The 20,312-nt window shown below is 41.2% G+C and overlaps 1 protein-coding gene across 1 annotated transcript in view; it reads right to left on the reverse strand.

The window, feature by feature from the left end:
• LOC122804987 (unconventional myosin-X-like) overlaps nucleotides 1-20,312 on the reverse strand; it is a 2,302,513-nt gene that overhangs the window by 397,532 nt on the left and 1,884,669 nt on the right. The window contains exon 24 of the mRNA XM_044075233.1: nucleotides 19,200-19,295. Coding sequence (XP_043931168.1) covers nucleotides 19,200-19,295 — 96 coding nt within the window. The remainder of the gene's footprint in view (nucleotides 1-19,199; nucleotides 19,296-20,312) is intronic.

Here is a 20,312-nt window from a genome sequence, read left to right on the forward strand (position 1 = left end):
TTATATGCTAAGTCACATCTGTATCAGAACTTCACTCCCTTTCTCAAGACATATTTAACTCTGTAGAACTATGGTTTACAAAATGCTGTCTCCTATTAAACCCTAAAAAAAACTAAACTTCTCCTTTTTACACCTACCAGTAAATCTCCCCCAATAGACTTCACTGTAACATCCAATAATGGTACACTCATATCCCAAGATCTTACTACCAAACTGCTAGGTTTCACCATAGACAACAACCTTAACTTTGACGCCCATATCAACAACATTTTGAAAACTACTAATAAAAAAATAGGCTCTCTTTATAGAATCAAACCCTTCCTCACTCCTGCAACTAGAATAACTATTGCCTACACCAATCTAATCTCTACCCTTCTTTATGCCTCACCCATATTTACCAATCTGTCAAAAAATAACCTTAAGAAACTAGAAAACTCCTACAATAGCATAGCCAGGTTTGCCACAGGTAACCCATTCAGAATACACCACTGTATTAATCTAAAGCATTTAGGGTGGCTTGAATTACAGCAGCAGCTGAAATTTAATCAACTGGCCATCGCCCATAAAATACTTTATCAACCTGCCAAAACACCCATCCTATCTAACCTTATTCTCCCCTATTATAACCTGAAGTCCCTAAGATCTTCACAAAAACTTCTTGTATATATCAATAAATCAAACAATAGAGCTGGAGACTCTCTCTTCTCTAATACTGTTGGAAAAACCTGGAACCTACTTCCCTCTGAACTTTCCACACTTCCCTCTATTACTCTGTTTAAAAATAAACTTAAGCTCTTCCTGAAAACACATTGGATGTGCCCCTGTACTAAACCTGACTGACCAACATACTCTTATTACTTGATTCAACCTTACCTTCTCATCTCCGAAATAGTTTCATCTTAACAACTACTATTCTTCCTCTCCATCATAGTCTTACTTATTACTGTATTCTCAAAAAAGTGACACATATTACTACTAGATGTATTACTCAACTGCTTCTCCATTTCACTTTCCTTTTATCTTCCTTTCTTATCTACATTTATACTATACTTTTTTTAGCTATTATTCTTCCTCAGCATTTAATTGTAACTTCATTAGTAATTGTACTAAGTCTAGTCAAATATGTTGTAGTTTTTTTATATATATACTTTATAAATTTGTGACCTCTTAAAATTTCTGTTTTCTTTACGGTGAATGTATTTGCATTTGAAATATGTACTTCTGTAGATGTGAACTGTATTTGAAATGTGTGGAGCTTTTCTCCCCGGGCCTCTACTGAAAATGGACATATATCCAACTAGACTAGCCCGGTCAACAAATGTAAAATAAATAAAAAGTAATGACTTTTACCATGCCATCCCTAATGCCAACCTCATCCAATATGCAGACGAATCGACAACAATCTGTTCTGCAACCTCCACCTCTTCATTAACAAAATTAACCCAAGATGCCTTCTCCTCTACAGAGCAATGGATGCTAGATAACCACCCACCATTAAATGCAACCAAGACTAAACTAATAATATTCTCCCCTCTAAAAGCATCACCCTAGACAAACCCTAGACAAACACTTTCTCTATCACCGAAATAACACTCCTCTTGAAACTGTCTCCACTGCTAAACTGTTAGGAATCCTCATTAATGACCAACTAAAGTTTGATAGCCATATTCAGGTAAATATTAAAAAACTCACAAGAAACTTGGCATGCTTTATCGCCACAACCGTTTCATCTCTCCCTCCACCAGACTCATTCTTGCTAATACATACCTCATCCCTTCCCTCCTGTATGGTGCCTCTATCCTTACCAATCTGCAATCCTCTCTCAAATTAAAACTCTTCTCCTGTTACTATAAAAATCTCCAAATTTGCAACTAGCCACAGATCCAATACCCATCACTGCATCTCCTTGCACCAACTGAACTGGCTTGAACTCCCCAATTATCTTACCTATATTCAACTTATCCAAACTCACAAACTTATTTTTTGTCCCTCTCTCTGTCCCTCCCTTGCCTCTACCTTCCAAATGCATCGTCCATACAGATGTCTTCGATCTAACTTCCAAATCTAATAAGAGATACATAAACCTGTCCACCCTCCAGGCAAACATCTTCGATCCTTCTGCTTAGCATGACACTGGAATTCTCTCCCGCCTCTTATCCGTACCACTAACAGTCTCTCTATCTTTAAAACTTTACTTCACTTAAACCTAATCTCACAATGGAAATGCTATTGCTCTCATCCTACATAATATCCTACTATAATTCTTTCCTTACCTAACATAGCTACTAATAGCTCTCATTCTACATAACCTACACAAAATCCTACTATAATTCTCTCTTTACCTAACATATCTACTAATAGCCTCCTTTAGCCCATAATCTCCCGAAGGAACTTGCATTCTTTTTTACTACCTTAATTTGTACATAATGGAATTTTTCATGCATTTGCTCCATCAAATGCCAATTTATTGCAACTGTCGTTGCCATGTATTCTCTTTCTAATGTCCAACTAGTTTGTCAACTTTGTAATGACTGTTATTCTGTAATCTTGTAATTCTGAAATTTATTATATTTGTACTTACTGGAGCTTTTCTCCCCAGGACTCCATTGAAAATGGGTTCCTTGTGGCCCAATGGACTATCCTGGTAAACAAACTGCAAATAAATAAATAAAATAAATAAATTAAATTTATTTCTTTGATTTGGCCTTTATCACAACAAATAAGTCACAGAAGCTGTCCAGTGATGCATCATAAACAGCTTAATAATCAACCAGTGAGACCAACCTTTGAATTGGATGTACTAACTGCAAAAGGGGCATCAAAAAAGAGATGCGAATCTGAAAACAGCCAGTTGAAAGAGTCTACCATGAATGTAATCTCTATGGGTGCCTGGGACATTTACTATCATGAGGTAGCTGTAAGACATGCCTCAAAAGCTTTTTACTCACCCTCCCATCCTGTTGCGTTTTTAAACACAACTGTCTTTCTAGTTCCCTCCCCTTATGTTAATCTGTTCACAAATGTCCTTCCCTCTCCCCTTTCACTGGCTGGTGTGAGTAAGCACAAAATTATCATTTTGTGAAATCACTCCCCTTCAACTATTTAAATTTACTGGCCATCCCACTATATTCCATAGTACCAGAATATAAAAGTGCCCACCCCCTTTAAATCTATCTTGCGCTTTTAAAATTAGTGGCTCTCCACTTAGCTAAAACTTAAGTTACCTCCTTTCATATCTAACTGCTTAGTGCACACTGCAGCGTTTAGGATATTAATTCATTTTTTTTTTCATCTTACCTTTAAACATATACTGCAAAACCACCAGTTATTGGGCAGCCCACAGTTTGCCTCTAGGTAGCCATCTTGGCATTAGTGCTTCTGTTTTCTCCTGGTAAGAAAAGGAGCAGAGGGACATAATTTCATGGAGACTGGTAATCACCAGAAATCCTAATAACTGCTTTATAGGTGAGAACTTGAAATATGTGCTTATATTCTGTTCCCGGTGCGAGGAGGAGTAGAGTGCATTGATTCCCGTTTCTGGTTGGACAGTGAGTGTCTGTACTCAATGTTTCCGATTGGTCTGGTTCCTATGAAAGACATCTACCACGAAAAAGGCTAAACCAAGCCTACAGACACTTGCATCATCTGGGACAAGACTGTGTTATCACCAAACATGCTGTGGCCTGCTTCTCATCTTGGGATTGGTGCTAACGTTTTGCTTCTGGTGAGAAAAAGAAGCAAAGGATGAAACTGTGGTGAAACCAGCATTAGTAGTACCCAGTCAGTAGCCATTAATGCAACTCCCCTCTTTTCATCATTCTTGACAAGCTAATTCTTTGTTTTCAGTAAGTACTGCTTGATTTGTTTCTAACTTTTGAATATCCACTTAAATACTTCATTCTTAAATTTTCAGGGTCTACATATTAGTTTCCCTCAAGTGTTTAGCAGTGTTCTGTACAGACTCAGACACCTTGAGTGACATTTTTCAAGTAAAAGCATGACTGAAATTTCTCCAATATCTAGCTGCACACAAGACAACTAGTTTGCAGTGACGAGCACTGTCCCCCATAGTTGCAAACCGGAAACTCCTGAAACGGACTGATATTCACATTCTAACTGTCTAATCAATAAAAAAGGGTCTGCTGCTATGGATATGAGCTTTCCCACGATCTCCATTACCATCTTGGTGGATATGGGCATCCTGAGGCAATGTAGAAATTATTGCCTCATGTTTACTGACAGCCAGTTAATTCTCAAACAAACTGATAAGGTATGTGAGAGATGTATTTACACAATATCACAAAAGCTCTCACATAAAAGTACTCTAATGTCATTAAGATTGTCAGTAGAACACACAACTCAAAGCAGACATATCATCCCACATATGGTGAGGCACTTAAATGTAACTTTCCTAAACCACAAAGGCCTCCCAGAAGTAGTACATGTAACAAATATTCTCAGCAACCCCAAATGCGCTCTTTCAAAACAACACTCACATCAACACACAGCTACATCTCATGAAGCCTCTACTTCTAAGCCATAAGGCAAGCCATCACACAATCCAACATTCTAGTCATTGGCGACTCCATCATTTGACACACTGATGTTCCTCTCACCAGGCTGAGTAAGGAGAAAGTTATGTTCAGTTGCTTATCAGGGGCTAGGATGTGACACATTGCACATGCACTCAGGTTATTGGACCACAAATACCAATATGACTCAGCCATAGTCCATGCGGGAGTAAATGACCTGACATGTACCTTCCTAGGCTACATGAACAGACATATCATGGAGCTCTCGGAATACGTCTCTCAGGGTGGTATGAGCCTAGCACTGAGGCAGCATTTTACCTTCTGCAAGGATGATGCCACAATACAAACAAAAGATGATTGACTTTGATAATTGGCTGAGCTTCTGGTGTCATTCTAAGGGGGTGCAATATTTGTCAGCATAGAAGATGGTCAACGGACTTCACTGCTTTGCCAGGGATGGACTTTACCTCTCCTCTAGGCTTTCAAATATTAGCTAAAACACTGTGTTCCCCCATAGTGCCTTTTGTAGGCAATGCCAAACTGAAAGTACTTCCAACACAGCAAATCAAAACCAAGAAAATCTAAAGGTATTACTGCTCAATGCCAAGAGTCTAAATAAAAAACTCCACTCCCTAGAAGCTCTCTTTACACTAGAGAATACTGACGTCTGAGCGGTCACTGAGACATGGTTTAAAGTCACGAAGAGCACTCCAACGGTGCAAGGTTCTAATGCCTTCCACACATTTAGACCCGCTACTTCACAGGCAAGGACTAAAGGTGGAAGTGTTTCTATTTACATAAAAAATAAATATACTTCAAGGCTGGTCAAACAGGACAGTGCACTTGGGCTGCTCCATGTTCAAATCACCACAGGTAAAATCCAATACTACTTCTTTGCAAGCTACAGGTCTCCCGTCTATGACCCAGAAAACCCATAACCATGCATTTAAAGTTATTAGAAACACTAACCATCCAACCTAATACCATATTCATGGGTGACTAATTACCCCACTACTGGGAATCCTATAAGGCACCAAATGGGCAAGCACAGAGATTCCTGGATTTTGTAAACACAAACTCCCTGGATCAGAAAGTCAATACACCAACCAGGGGTGCAACCATCCTGGATCTGGTCCTCACTAACATGGGACAGTGCTGCACACCCCCGTACTTTAATGTTTTCCCTGGTAAGATTAGACCACAAAACGGTCGCCTTTGAAGTAAAAATAAAACCTGGACCCCCAGCTAAACCTGGAATATTCAGGAACTACTCTAAGGCTAACCTCCTGCTATTAAGTGATAAACTGGCAAATTTTCAAGCCCCCATAAATCTTGATAACACTGCTGCCTATACAGAACAGTTCACAGAAACCCTGTACAAGAATGCACAGAGGCAGCTGTACCCGCCAGGAAGAAGTACAGAAAAAAACAAAAAAAACCAGCCACCCTTGTGGAATCACAAAATCTATAGGCTGTATAACAGGAAGAAAATCACGGCAAAAAATAGGACGTGCTGCAAAAGCACTCCCATCAAATTAAACTCAGAGGACAAATAAAATCTACCAAACCAAATTTGAGGTAAGTTTGGCCACCCAGGCCAAGGACAACCTCAATGCACTCTTTCGTTATGTCTGCAACCTCAAAGGTAATACACAATTGTGTGTAGAGCTCATTGTAAATTGAGCTGCCTATACTAAGCTAGAAGACACAGCAAACCTCCTAGCTGATTAATTCATTTCTAACTTTACCCCCCTCTCCCCTTCAACCTTCCCTCAGGAAATATCATCAAACATAACTACACTTACTATCACTAGGGAACAGGTCATTAATGTTCCCAGATCAAGAACACTGCATCAATAGGCCCAGACAATATACCAGGATGACCTCTAAACAGCATGAAACATTACCTATCAGGGCCTCTGGAAATACTATTTAAATGTAGCCTCCAAACACTCTTCATGCCTCAAGAATGGCAACAGCCATCCCTCTGCACAAAGGTGGGCCATCTACAGACTTGGAAACTACAGACCCATAAGTCTCACTAGTCTTGAATGTAAAGTCATAGAAAAATTATCATGGAGATGATCAATAGAGATAAAGTAAACCTCCAGACAGTGGGCCCAATCCAATTTGGTTTCGTCAAGGGTAGATCATGCCTACTCAACCTGGTGGACTGCTTTGAGAAGGTAAGCAAAGCAATGGATGAGAGAAAAATGGTTCACACTGCCTACCTTGACCTGGCCAAGGCATTTGACATAATACCCCACTTGGGTACTGTTAAACTCAAGAGGTTAGGTACAAACTCATATGTCACCCGGTGGATAGCCAACTGGCTCACAGACAGGACCTAGGCAGTTAGAAATGGGGAGTCCATCTCTAGAAAGAGGCCAGTCACAAGTGGAGTCCCTCTGGGATCAGTCCTTGGACTGCTCCATTTTGGCATTTGCTTCTCAGAAGTCAAGGCCAATGTCAGTGGTCTCTGGCTGACTAATATTGCAGATGATTGCAAATTAGGAGCCGTCATTGACTCCCACACTGACACAAATGTTCTCCAACAGGGGCTGACACAAACAACTGGTGTTAGAGCCATGGACTAAAAATAAATGCCAAGAAATGCATAACATTATCCTTTGGGAAGTCATCCATCCCTGGTAACTATCATATTGACAACACACCTCTTACAGTTAACCCAGTAGTTGGGGATTTAGGGACACACAAAGATAGTAATCTAACCTTTGACCATCACTCGTCTACAGTAGTGAGGAAATCATTCTATGTTGCACAAATTATAAACAAAGGTATGGCATACAAGTCCAAGGACATCATTGTTCCACTGTATTTGGCATTCATCAGACCTATCACTGAGTACAGTGTCCCCTTTTGTATGTACCTAACCAGGCATATCCAACAAGTGGAACATCCACAGAGGTTCTTTACTAAAAGAATACAGGGCATAATCAAAATGTCCTATGCAGACTGCCTCAAGGCCCTATCCCTGTATTCTGTCTCCTACAGGCTTTTGTGGGGAAATCTATGCCTGGCATACAGGGCATTGTCAGACCCCACTCTGATGGACGTCCTGCATATCCACAAAACCCATTCTGAAGACTTAAACCTTGCCTGTGACAAACAGGAACTGCTGGAGAGACAGGTATGTATCCCAGAGATTATCCAGTTTGTGGAACAGGCTCCCCATCAAAGCAGAGTGAAGCAGAGTTCCTCCCTAACCCAATTCAGGTGCAACTTGGACAAGTGGATGGGAACGGGAAATTCAACCCTGGTTTGGCACCTATGTTTCTAATGGACACAGGCAACCTGTAAATGGTTCACCTCCCAGGCCCCTGCTTACACTTATCAAGGGTATCAGAACTGGTCAGAGATTTGGGATGCATGGCTAGGGTTAAAAGGCCCTTGCGTTTGTTAGCCTAGTAAACACCTATGAACCTATTGTCACAAAAGGAAATACTGCCGGCCCAGCTATCTGGAATTTTGCAAATAGTTGTGTGTCATTTGTGAATATCAGCAAGATGCAATTGCTTGTGTTACCACTATATTAGAACTGTATGTTGTCTGTATATCAAACTGCTGGTACAGAAGTGTGTGTAAAGAACTGAGCTTAAGGATGTGTCCACAGTGTACCCTACTGGAAAAGAACAGAAATGTAAATAAACTATAGTACCTGTGTAAATGTATATGTTTTAACAGCAGAAAAGTACAGCTGTGTACACTTACCATAAATGTAGATGTAGATGTTCGAGTGTATTCACTGTTGCAGTCATTACATTTGGGTAATCCTGCTGGCAGGTTGCCCTTAGCCAGCCTGAATTCCAAAGTCTTGGGTCCTGCGACGGCTGCTGTCGCCCTCTCCCTGACGTCAGGTCGTCAGGAGTATAAAAGAAGCAGCCGATGCCATTTTCTTCAGTTTTTCTTGCCCCAGATGTCAGGTGCCCCCAAAAAAAGGGTAGGCAAACTTTATATATATATATATATATATATATATATATATATATATATATATACTCAGAAATACACCAATATAAATTTTACCTTCATCTATAAGCAAATACACCACATAGGTAGTATAAATCAGAGAAGGAAAGATAAGATCCAAAAGAAAAAAGGGGGAAGACGGGTGGATAACCTGGACTGCAACAGTGAATACACTTAAACATCTACATTTATGGTAAGTGTACACAACTGTACTATGTACTTTGTGTTTCACTGATGCAGTCATTACATTTGGGTAGTGTCCCAAAGCTATGGTTGGGAGGCTGGAACTAGACAGCAGTAGGAGCAGCTATGAGGCCCTGCAGAAATGCAGTGGCAAAGCCTGCCCTGGATTTAGAGTACAGTGGCAGATGATAATGCTTTGTAAAGGTGTGCACTGAATTCCAAGTAGCCGTCTCTAAAATGTCTCTGGTTGGTACTCCCCTGAGAAAGGCTGCTGAGGTGGATGCAGCTCTGGTGGAATGAGGCCTAATGCCCTTAGGTACTGGCTTGCCATGGTGTAAGTAGCAGAAATGAATGCAGTGGCCTAACCACTTAGAAATAGTCTGCTTTGAGACAGGCTTTCCTTGTGATCCTGCAGCATATGCCACTAGTATTTGCTCTGTCTTCCTGAAAGCTTTGGTATTGTCCAAGTAGAATCTAAGCTGTCTATGTACGACCAAAGAATGCAGAATTCTCTCCCCTTTGTTCTGTGGATTTGGGTAAAAGGTTGGCAGATGGATGGCTTGGTTAAGAGCCACACTGGACACTACTTTAGGCATAAATGTTGGGTTTGTCCTCAGGGAGACCCTGTCTGGATGAAAAATGATGAAAGGTTCCACAGCCATGAGCACCTGTAGCGCTGAAACTCATCTTGCAGAAGTAATTGCTAAGAGAAGAGCTGTTTTCCAAGATAAAAACTTCATATCAGCAGTAGCTGCTGGCTCAAAAGGAGGCAGGGTGAGCTTTTTCAAGACATAGTTGATGCAGGTATTGGTAGTCTCCTTGGGGGACTTAAATCTTTGGCTCCTCTGAGATACTGCCTTAATAAAGGGTGAGAAAAAAGTGGTGGCTCTGTATTGTAATGAGCCGAAATGGCAGAGGCATGAATTTAACTGATGAAAAAGATAGGCCTTTGTCCAGCATCTCAGTTGAGCATTGCAAAATCTGAGGAATATTTGGTACCGCTCTATCAGTTCCTTGTGCCTGGTACCAGGCACAGAATCTCTTCCATTTTCCAGCATAAGGACTTTCTAGTACTAGGCCTTCTGGCTTCCAGAATGACATCCATCACAGCTTTACTGAGAGGTGTTTTTTGTATGACTACATTATCCGCCATGCTGCCAAGTTTAATGTCCTGAGTTGGGCTGTGTATGATCGGATTGTTTTGCTGGGACAGTAGTCGAGGTATTTGAGGTAAGGTCCAAGCTGGGTATAGAGATATGTTCCTTAGTATTGGATACCAATACTGGCGTGGGCAATCAGTATCATCTTTGGCTTCTCTTGTCTGACCTTTAGGAGCACCTTGGGGAGGAGAGGCAGTGGAGGAAAGGCATATACTGATAGGTTTTTGCAGCTGAAAGATAGGGTGTCCACTTTCCATGCTTGTCTGTGGTAAGTCCTTGTGCAGAATCTTTTTAGTTGGTAATTGAGAGGGGAGGCAAATAGATCTATGTCCGGGCATCCCCATTTCCTTGTTATCATGCTGAAGACTTGTGGATCCAGCTTCCACTCGTGGGGATCCATGAGGTTTCTGCTTAGTTCATCTGCCAGAGTATTTTCCTTTCCTGGCAGGAATTGTGCCTGCAGATGTACTTGGTAAGTCAAAGCTGTGTCCCACAAGGTCATGGCTAGTCTGCAAAGGGGGTAAGAATGTGCCCCCCCCCTGCTTGTTTATATACCACATGACCGTGGTGTTGTCTGTCTTTATCAGTAGTTGTCCTGGATGAAGTAGGTCCTTGAAGGCTGTCAGGGCATTCTGAACAGCCAACATCTCTTTTTGATTGATATGTAGATGCATTTGATTCGAGGACCACGTGCCCTGAATGCATCTTCCTACCATATGGGCTCCCCAGGCATAGTCTGATGCATCCGTTGTTATTGTCTGCCTGGCTGGAGGTAATGTGAATGGCTGTCCCTTGTTCTGGTGACAAGCCTTTGCCCACCATCAAAACTCCTGTTGCAGGCAGGGAATGAGAGTAGTGACTGTTTCCAGGCTGTGGCAATGTTGAGTCCAAACACTTTTTACGTACCACTGAAGTTTCCTCATATGCAGTCTTGCATATGGAATTAGTAGGATGCAGGATGCCATGAAGCCCAAAGCCTGCAGAATTTTTCTTGCAGATAACTGGGCCTTTGTTACCAACATTTTGAAATAGGTAGTCAGTTGCCTTTGTTTGTCTGGCGTGAGATAAGCCATCTGGGCAGTTGTATTCAAGCTTGCACCCAGGAATGTTATCTGTTGTGAGAATACTAGTTTTGATGTCTTTTTGCTGACTGTGTACCCTAGGCATGTTAGAAGTCTTTTCACAAATGCCAGATGTTGAAAAAGAATGTCCTTGTTCTCCGCTTGAATGAGATAGTCATCCAAGTAAGGATATATTTGTATTCCTCTTTGTCTGCAGAATGCAATTACTGGTGCCAGGCACTTTGTAAAGACCCTGGGCGCAGTAGATAAGCCAAAGGGCAGTGCAGAGAATTGGTAATGCATTGAACCAGCCTTGAATCTTGGGTATCTTCTGCATGATTGTCTGATTGGAACACGCAGGTATGCCTCTTTTAGGTCCAAAGTCACAAGCCAAGCATTCTTGCCCAGCATGGGCAGAAGCTGCTGCAGTGTCAACATTTTGAATTTTGGAATATCCAGGTAACTGTTCAGAATAGATAGGTCCAGTATCGGCCTCCAGGCCTTGTCCTTTCTGGGTACCAAGAACAGTCTTGAGTAAAATCCTTGTCCCTGCTCTTGCTCTGGTACTTGTTGAATAGCCCCCATGTCCATGAGGGATGAGACTTGTTTTTGTGCCTCTGCCCATTGATTTTTTGGCAGATCTGGCCAGCCATTTGCCTTTGGCAGAGTATGGAAATGGAACTTGTAGCCTTGTGCCATTATGTTTGGAACCCACTTGTCCTGGGTTATGATGTGCCAATTTTGAGCAAAAAGTGCTAATTTTCCCCCTAAGGGGTCTGCCAGAAGATAAGTGCTTGGTACAGGCAGAGGGAAGTCATTGGGACTGTTTTCTGTATGTTTGTGATCTGTCTTCTCCAGCTTTGCAGGTAGAAGCACCCCATTGCTTGGGCCTATAACAACCTTGCGCCTGTGATCTGCCTCTAGGGCATCTGGATCTGCCCCTTTGAGGTCTGTCTGTCTGACACAGGAAAGGACCAGTTTTTTGTATGCCAGTGTCTACTAAACCTAGGTGGCTGTACTTGTAAAAAATCTTTTGACAGTTTGCATAGATTTAGCTTTGTCCTCCATTTTCTCTTCTGCCTTAACACCAAACAAAGTGTTATGCTGTAAAGGTGCATCTAATAATTTAACTTTAACATGATCAGACAGATTTTGTTCCTTTAACCAAGCATGCCTCCTAATTACAGAACTCAGAATCTGCCCTGCAAGAGGCCTCCAGAGAATCAAAACCACACTGCAAAGTATGTTTTCCAACTTGTTCTGTTGCATACAATAAATCCCGCATTTCCTTGTTTTCTGCACATTCAGAATTTAACATTTTCTGTTTAAGCAATCCCATGACATGCTGCTGATACTTAAGCATATGAAATTGACAGTTTAAGGCCCTTATAGCCAAAGTTGCAGATGTGTACACCTTTTTTCCCCATCTATCCAGTGCCCTTGAATCTCTGTCAGAGGGGGTTGTGTTTTTTGTAGTGGAAGCCTTAAATCTCTTTGGATCCTGTGAAATAGTTTCTGGGTCAGCAGCAGGACTTTTAAAAAGAAATTTGTGAGAGTCAGGAATCCTGTAATATCTGTCAGGCTTAACAGGAGCTGGGGGTAAGGAGTCAGGGGTCAGACTAGACTCCGAAAACACATCATCTACAATGTCTAACACTGGTGGAATGGCTAGAGGCCTGTGTTGAGGTAGTAAAAGAAAACCCCTGAGCCTCTTTTTAGATTCTGAAAAATCTTGGCTCTCTCAGTGGAAATGCTCCCTCATGGTAGGCAAGTTTTCCCCAAAGGAATAGTCCTTAGGAGGAGATGCTGAAGGTATAGATTCTTCAGCATGAGAATCCTCATAGGGGGAACAGAATATTCCTGATCAGAAGCGAAATCAAAAGAAATAGAAACCTGATCTGAAGATTCATAGTCAGTGTCTTGCCTAGGCCTCTTATCAGGAGGGGGATGGGAACCCCTGATCAAGGTAATGAAGTCTTCGGCCATTCTGAGCATCTGTTTTTTGAGCATAGAGGCCTGTCCACGTGGCTCTTGAGTTTGTTTACTTGCTTTAGAAGGTGCTTTAGTCTTTACCTTTGAAGCTGAAGTCGTTTTAATGTAAAGATGTTTAGGTCTGAATACACCCTCAGAAGCCGGTACCTGCTCAGTGGCTCCATACCCATCTGAGGGATTAGCGTCCGAGGCTCCAATACCTTGAGTATCCAGCAGCATGGCCGACTCCACCTGGAAGTCGGTTGCGGCCTGCGACTCTAAAGTAGCGGGCGTCAGGGGCTGCGGAAGCACTTCACTGAGAACCGGTGACTGGCTTAGGAGAAGCTTCTTCATCGGTTTTGGGCCTCGGTTGTTTTTCTCTATCCATTTCTTTGTGTTTTTTGTAAACTCCGGTAGTCGGATGGCTATCCGACGACATTTCAGGATAATTAAACTGACGTCCAAAAACGTTTAAAGCAAAATCATACAGACGCTTAATAGTGCGTTGGTTAAATCTAGTACAAAACCGACAACCAGTAACGTTGTGATCAAGGCCTAGGCAAGGAATACAGTAAGAATGAAAATCCTTATGAGGTATTTGCTTTCTACAAGAAATACAATTGTTAACTTTTTCTGACATCGGTTTGGAGCAAGAAAAACGTTTCCCCAATGGGGTGCTTAGCTTTACTGAAGACTTCGGATCTGAAACTCAAACACGAAAAAATCTCAGGAGTCGGCCGACCGGCACTTGCGAACTGCTTCTGCTTCGGGCACCGCACGGCAAGAAAGACTGAAGAAAATGGCAGGACCCAAGACTTTGGAATTCAGGCCGGCTGAGGGCAACCTGCCAGCAGGATTACCCAAATGTAATGACTGCAACAGTGAAACACGAAGAACATCTAGAACATTGAGGGTTAACTGGCAAACTTCAAGAAAATAGTGCAACAGGAGATAATATCTAGAACTAGGGAGGCTACTGCATTGTATTGTAAGTGTTTTGTTTTATGTCTTCTAGCAGCTGCAAACATCTGAAGGCTGTGTGTTTTCACAAGGAGATGTTAAATGCTAGTAGTTTCTGACAGTGGGGGGTTATCTTAGGAACTAAGGTTAGGTGACAAAGTGATGTCATCCTGCCTGCTACCCCAGCAGTAATATTTGATATTAATTTAAGAACTCTCTGACAGAGAGAGAGAGAAAGGGCATTTTGGATTTGTCTTTGATCTGACAACATCCACTCACAACCTCTGCACTTGCCTTGCTGTAAGTTAATGAGAGTACAGTAATTTCTCTTAGATTAAGTTAGGAATATAGAAGTATAGCTTAGATGTTTTCTGTATTTATTTGAGACTGTCTTGCAATGTTGTTTTAAATATTGCCTGTGATTTTGAACTCTGAAGTCACCGTGAATACATATCTAGTATTGTTTTGTTCTTTTATTTATTATTATTAAATATATTTAAAACTTTCAATTGTGGCTGGTTTGTTTAAAGATATTTAAGCTCTTAGAGTACTGGCATATCCATTTGGTGACATTGTACAGGCCACTCCTAATAGTCTGGCCCTTGGTCAAACTACCATTTGGAATAATAGTAACATTACACAGCTAGACAGTACCCCTTTGCTAACGGCCTTAAATTAGCTGATAAGTAGTGGCTGGTGGCAGTGGAAACTACCTTATAGTCTGGACAGAAGGAGGCATAGCTAGTAAACCTGTGCCAGCCTTTCCCAGGTGTGTGTGTGTGTGTGTGTGTCAGCTACTTGGGCAGGGACACAAAGCACTGGTTGGACAGAGGGGGTGCTGAGGTATTGGTTTGGCCACTCAAGTGAGATCTCAACCCTACAGCTGTGCCAGTGGGGAGTTTTATTGGGGATCTGGTGAAAGAGGGAGAAACCAGCCCCAGTCTGACTGTGTTCTCTGTGTGGTCTTAAGGGAAATTGCACCTTATTGTGTCTGTACTTGTCATCCTCCCAATGTGTTCACCCTTCGAGCTGCTGTATAGGCACAGGGTGAGGGGACCTCTAGATTTGATTCGTGATGAGTGGGAGGGTGTGTGTGAATCCCACAAGGAGTCTGCTGTGGCATATGTCCTAAATTGCAGGACAAGACTGAGGGAGCTCATGAGCTTGGCCCAGGAGAACCTGGCAGAAGTCCAACAGCAGAAAAAGGTCTGGTATGACAGCAATACTCGAGCTACAGAATATGCTGTAAGGCAGCATGTTATGGTTCACATTCCTGTCAGACACAACAATCTGCAGGCAGCTTGGAAGGGACCCTTCAAGGTGGTAAGGAAGCTCAGTGATGTTAACTACATGGTAGAACTGCTACGCATGAGGCAGGGGCACAAATTGTACCATGATGAAACCTTACCATGACAGGGAGGCCCTTGTGCTAAGTACTTCCAGTACGAGTCCAAGGGGGATCTGCAGCTACATGAAGCAAGCCAGCCAGCCAAATTCCAAGTTACTATGGCAGAGCCTAGGGTTGCAGGCATATGATAGCACAGTGCAGCACTGCAGTAGAGTTAGGAATGCCAATGCAGATGGGCTCTCAAGACAGGGTATGGTGTAGTGTATTCCCAGACAGACTTCCCCCCTCTCATGCAGTGTTTCCCAATGGTCACTTGAAAAACTAGTTTGAGTTTTCGGGGGGAGGGGAGAAATGTCACAAAAGGAAATACTGTCAGCTCAGCTATCTGGAATTTTGTAAACAGTTATGTCTCATTTGTGAATATCAGCAGGATGGAATTGCTTGTATTATCACTATAGTAGAACTGTATGTTGTCTGTATATCAAGCTGCTGGTACAGAAGTTTGTGCAAGGTACTGAGATTAAGGATATGTTCACCGTATACCCTACTGGAAAAGAACAGAAATGTATATAAACTATTATACCTGTGTAAATGTATATGTTTTAACAGTAGAAACAAGAACATAAGAGGGTTAACTGGCAAAACTTCAGGAAAGTAGTTGAAATTAAATTGTTTTATAACCACGTAATAAAAGAAATGTTCTCTTTCAGCTTCAGTGCAACAAGGGACAATGTCTAGAACTAGGGAACCTACTGCATTATATTGCAAAGTGTTTTATTGTTTAATGTCTCCTAGTAGCTGCAAACATCTGAAGGTTGTGTGTTTTCACAGGGAGATGCTAAATACTAGTAGTTTCTGACAACAGGGGGTTTAGCTTGGGCAATAAAGTCAGGTGACAAAAAGTGATGTCATCCTGCCAGCATCCCCAGCAGCAATATTTGATATTAATTTAAGAACTCGGAGAGAGACAGCGAGATGGGGCATTTTGTATGTCTTTGACTTGACAGCATCCGCTCACCACCTCTACACTTGCCTTGCTGTACATAAGTTAACTAAAATACAGTAATTTCTCTTAAATTCAGTTAGGAATATAGTAAAGTATGGCTTAGATGTTTTCTGCATTTACTTGAGATTGTCCTGCAGTGTTGTTTTACATATTTCCTGTGATTTTGAATTCTGATATTACTGTACATATGTATTTAGTATCATCTTGTTCTTTTATTTAGTATTGAGTATACTTAAACCTTTCAATTGTGGCTGGTCGATTTAGAGATATTTAAGCTCTTAGAGTACATGCATATCTATTTGGTGACATTGTGCAGGCCACTTCTAGTAGCCTGGCGCTTGGTAAAACTACCATTTGGATTTATAGCAATATTACACAGTAGGATTGGACACCCTTTGTTAAGGGCTGTAAAGTAGCTGATAAAGAGTCGGCTGGTGGCAGTGATAACTACCTTATACTCTGGGCAGAAGGGGGCATAGCTAGTGAACTGGTGCCAGCTTTTCCCAGGGGTGGGTGGGTGTGTGTGTGTGTGTGTGTGTGTGTGTGTATAAATCAGATCTCAAAGTGTGTGTGTGTGTGTGTGTGTGTGGTCAGCTACTTGGGCAGGGGCATGAATCACTGGTTGGACAGAGAGGGTGCTGGAAGTCTTGGCTTGGCCACACAGCTGTGATCTCAACCCTATAGCTGTGACAGTGGGGAGTCTTATTGGGGATCTACAGAAAGAGGGAGAAACCAGCCACAGACTGACTGTGGTCTCTGTGTGCCCTTAAGAGAAACTGCACTTTACTGTGTGTGTACTTGTCATCCTCCCAGTGTATACATCTCCCACTGTTGCCAGTGGTGAGGATTGAGGGTCCTTGATTACTGGGCCAGTGTTGGGATGTCACACCTATAAAAGTCTGAAAATTTTTCTTTGGAATGAACAGGGGAGGGCTTAGAGACCGTCATCAGTAGCGATCAACTAAAAGCCCTTCAGTGGTTGAAATGGACAGTAGCCCACAGCAAAGTCAAGTCAACAGACGACACCTCTTGAAAATTAACTGAATATGCCCTGGGCTATCATCATTTACATGACATGATCTTTGAAGTTACTTCTTTCGATAACAGGAAATGCAGAGTTTAAGTTGAAGTCTCTCTCTTCTTACGGAGCTGGTCAATCAGCCTTGTAGGAGTAAGTATCATGTGACTGTATTCCTTGCAGAAAGTATGGAAATGTGGTTTGGACATGGCCAGCTTCCAGGTTCAAAAACCACATATGCAAGGTGGTAAACTAAGCAAATAATACAGAGGAAATGCGTGCTTGCAACATTCTGTTACATTGTGCTTAGAAGAAACTGAAGCAGTGCAAACTACCAAAAAGAACTGACTACAGTCAAAAGTCACTGTACACACCTCCTTCGTTCAATGAATTTAAAAATGTTATGAATATAGTATGCCATATGGAAATAAACACAATTAGGACAAGAACAAATAGAAAAACATCTTATTATATTGTATGGGATAATTTACAAAATTTGTTAAAAAAATTTTAATTTCAATAGCATGGTATTTTAGTTTAATTAATTGATCTGATTGTAGTGGATGTCTTTGTAAATACTTTAGTTGTTTTGTTGAATATTATAATACCTATTTTTAATTACTTGTATAAAATTGTTATGATATTTTTCTTATATGTTAAAACAATAAACCTGTTTTGAAAAAAAAAAAAGTCACTGTACACCAAAGCAGACCCAGTCACCAATTGCAACACACATAATGACAGTGAGGAAAGAACTGAGCGGCTGGATGTCTGTCAAGCATACCTCAACTGCCCAGATTTTTGCATAACATCCACATTTATGCTTCAGATGTTTGGTTTGTTACTCATACAATCTGTGTTTTTGATTAAAGCACTAAGGACTGAAGTAATTAAAAATGATAGGCACTTAAGTTTCACACTGTATCCTTCAAAAATTGTATTCTAATGCAAAACCTGTTGCCCTTAACTTTGTAAGAGCAATATTTAAAAACTGTCCATATTTTGGAGCATTTGCCCCCCCCCCCCCCCGTTTATGACTTTGTTGAGATTTCTTGTGTTTAGAGGTTGAGAGGTATGCCGTCATTCCTTCCATGAGCACTACTATGTCAGAGCTGTTGGATGTATTCTACACAGTATCAGGGGCTCCTATGAAAAGAACTACTGCAAGGAGCTTTGCCAAAAGAATGGCATTTGCAGGCTGGAGTTCATGAAAAAAGATACTATGACAAATGGCCTCAAAATTGCACACAGTGTAAACTTTTTTATGGCAGCTACCTATTCTCTCATACAAAGTATTTGAATCAAAAGTGATTTTTTTCTCAATTTCACATAGCCTCCTATAAATCTGGTGCACTATAACCTGTTTTATTTGAATGCTTGTTGTTCCCTAACTAGCACTGAATTCAGTTGTTAGGTTGAATAAAACTTCCTGGCATGAATTTACAAAGAAAGTCTTTTTCTACATGGAAACTGGTGTCAAGCAGGTTCATACCAAAGTAAAATTTGAACAGGAAGCTGAATGGCACATCTTTAAGTCTGAAAGTTCTTCCTCTCAAGATGGCTGGCAAGGCCACTGCACACAACTTAGAAATCCAACAAACAGTTCACATTTCAGATAACAGACGGGGTAAAAAAGAAATGGAACCCAAATTTTCTGGTCTCAAATCAAAAAAATTGTTGCAGGCAAGAACTTTTTTTTTAATCAACTATTTTCGTCTGTATAGCTGCCAGTGTTATGACCCTGAAAAACAACTGTCTTGGCAACTATTGACTTCATGCTGTTCTACTGAATTGTGCTTTCTAAAACCAGTCATTTTAAAATTCAGCAATATTTTTAGTAAATGATGAAACTTAGACACAAGCAACACACTCCTCAACAGTGTATGTTTACAAACTACAGCATCAGGGACTGGTTCTGTAGTCACTACAATTACAATTAAATGCTGTACTCACTGGAACCCTTTCATTACCTTGCATCTTCAGGAGATTCAGCTACAATGTGATAAACTCGATCTTCTGTCACAATATCAAAGGCATTTTCTTTTTCACGAATGTCAACAATTTCTCTGTAGAACAGTGGAAAAAATGTCAGTGATTCATATATTAGCAAGGAGACTTCTTACACTCCTTTAGAACAAAATTTTAACTAATTTTCAAAGTAGTAAACTTCTGCAGATGGCCACTCTTCCAGGGAGTTTGTTAGAATTATGGAACAGACAAATCGAGCTAACCAAGATAATAGCTACTCCAATACAAGCAGACCCTCCCGAGGTAAGATAATATTAATGGCATACCACCTGGAACTTTAAAAAAAATCTTAAAAGACTATTAAATGACTTCCACTGGGGATGATGAAATCCAAAATAATAACTGCATGAAAGGGCAATGCTCAAAAAACTGTGCATCTTGCAATGCATGGAAAAGGAAGTACAGTTGTACAAGTAAACTTACCACAACAGTAGATATTCAAATGATCATTGCTGTAGTAGCCTTAGCTATGTGGGTTATATTCTGACAATGATGCAACACAGCTGGCCAACTTCCAAAGTTCCAGGACACCTTCTACATGCCCAAACTGTCAGGCAGCTAGTGCTAGACTAAAAGCCAAGTCTGGGCACCAAGCCCTTTATAACTTTCTGCCAACAGAAAGAGGGAGGTTGAGCTCTGAAAGGAATATGCTGGGAACAAAAAATAGATGCTCACACCATGGCATAAAAAACACACACCAAAAAAAAAAAAAAACAAGGAGGGGGCAAGGAGGTAGCTACTGCAGCAGTGATCATTCGAACATCTACTGTTATAGTAAGTTACACAACTGTACTGCATTCATCATATTAATCACTGCTGCAGTAGACTTATCTATATGGGTAGAGTACCCTAGCTTACTATATTTGGGAGGTGGAAGGAGAAGAGTCAAAAAGCCCCTGTGGAATGGTCCTAGCAAAGCCTGACCAGGACCTAGAGGAGGAATCAAGCTTATAGTGCTTTGTAGAAGTTTGTACAGAGGACAAAGTAGCAGCTTCTAGAATACTTTTATAATCCAACCCAATCAAAAAAGCCATAGATAAAGCAAAGGCCCTGAT

The sequence above is a fragment of the Protopterus annectens genome, chromosome 6.part0 (genome assembly GCF_019279795.1).
Source record: "Protopterus annectens isolate FY-2018-M chromosome 6.part0, PAN1.0, whole genome shotgun sequence".
Taxonomy (NCBI): Eukaryota; Metazoa; Chordata; order Ceratodontiformes; family Protopteridae; genus Protopterus; species Protopterus annectens.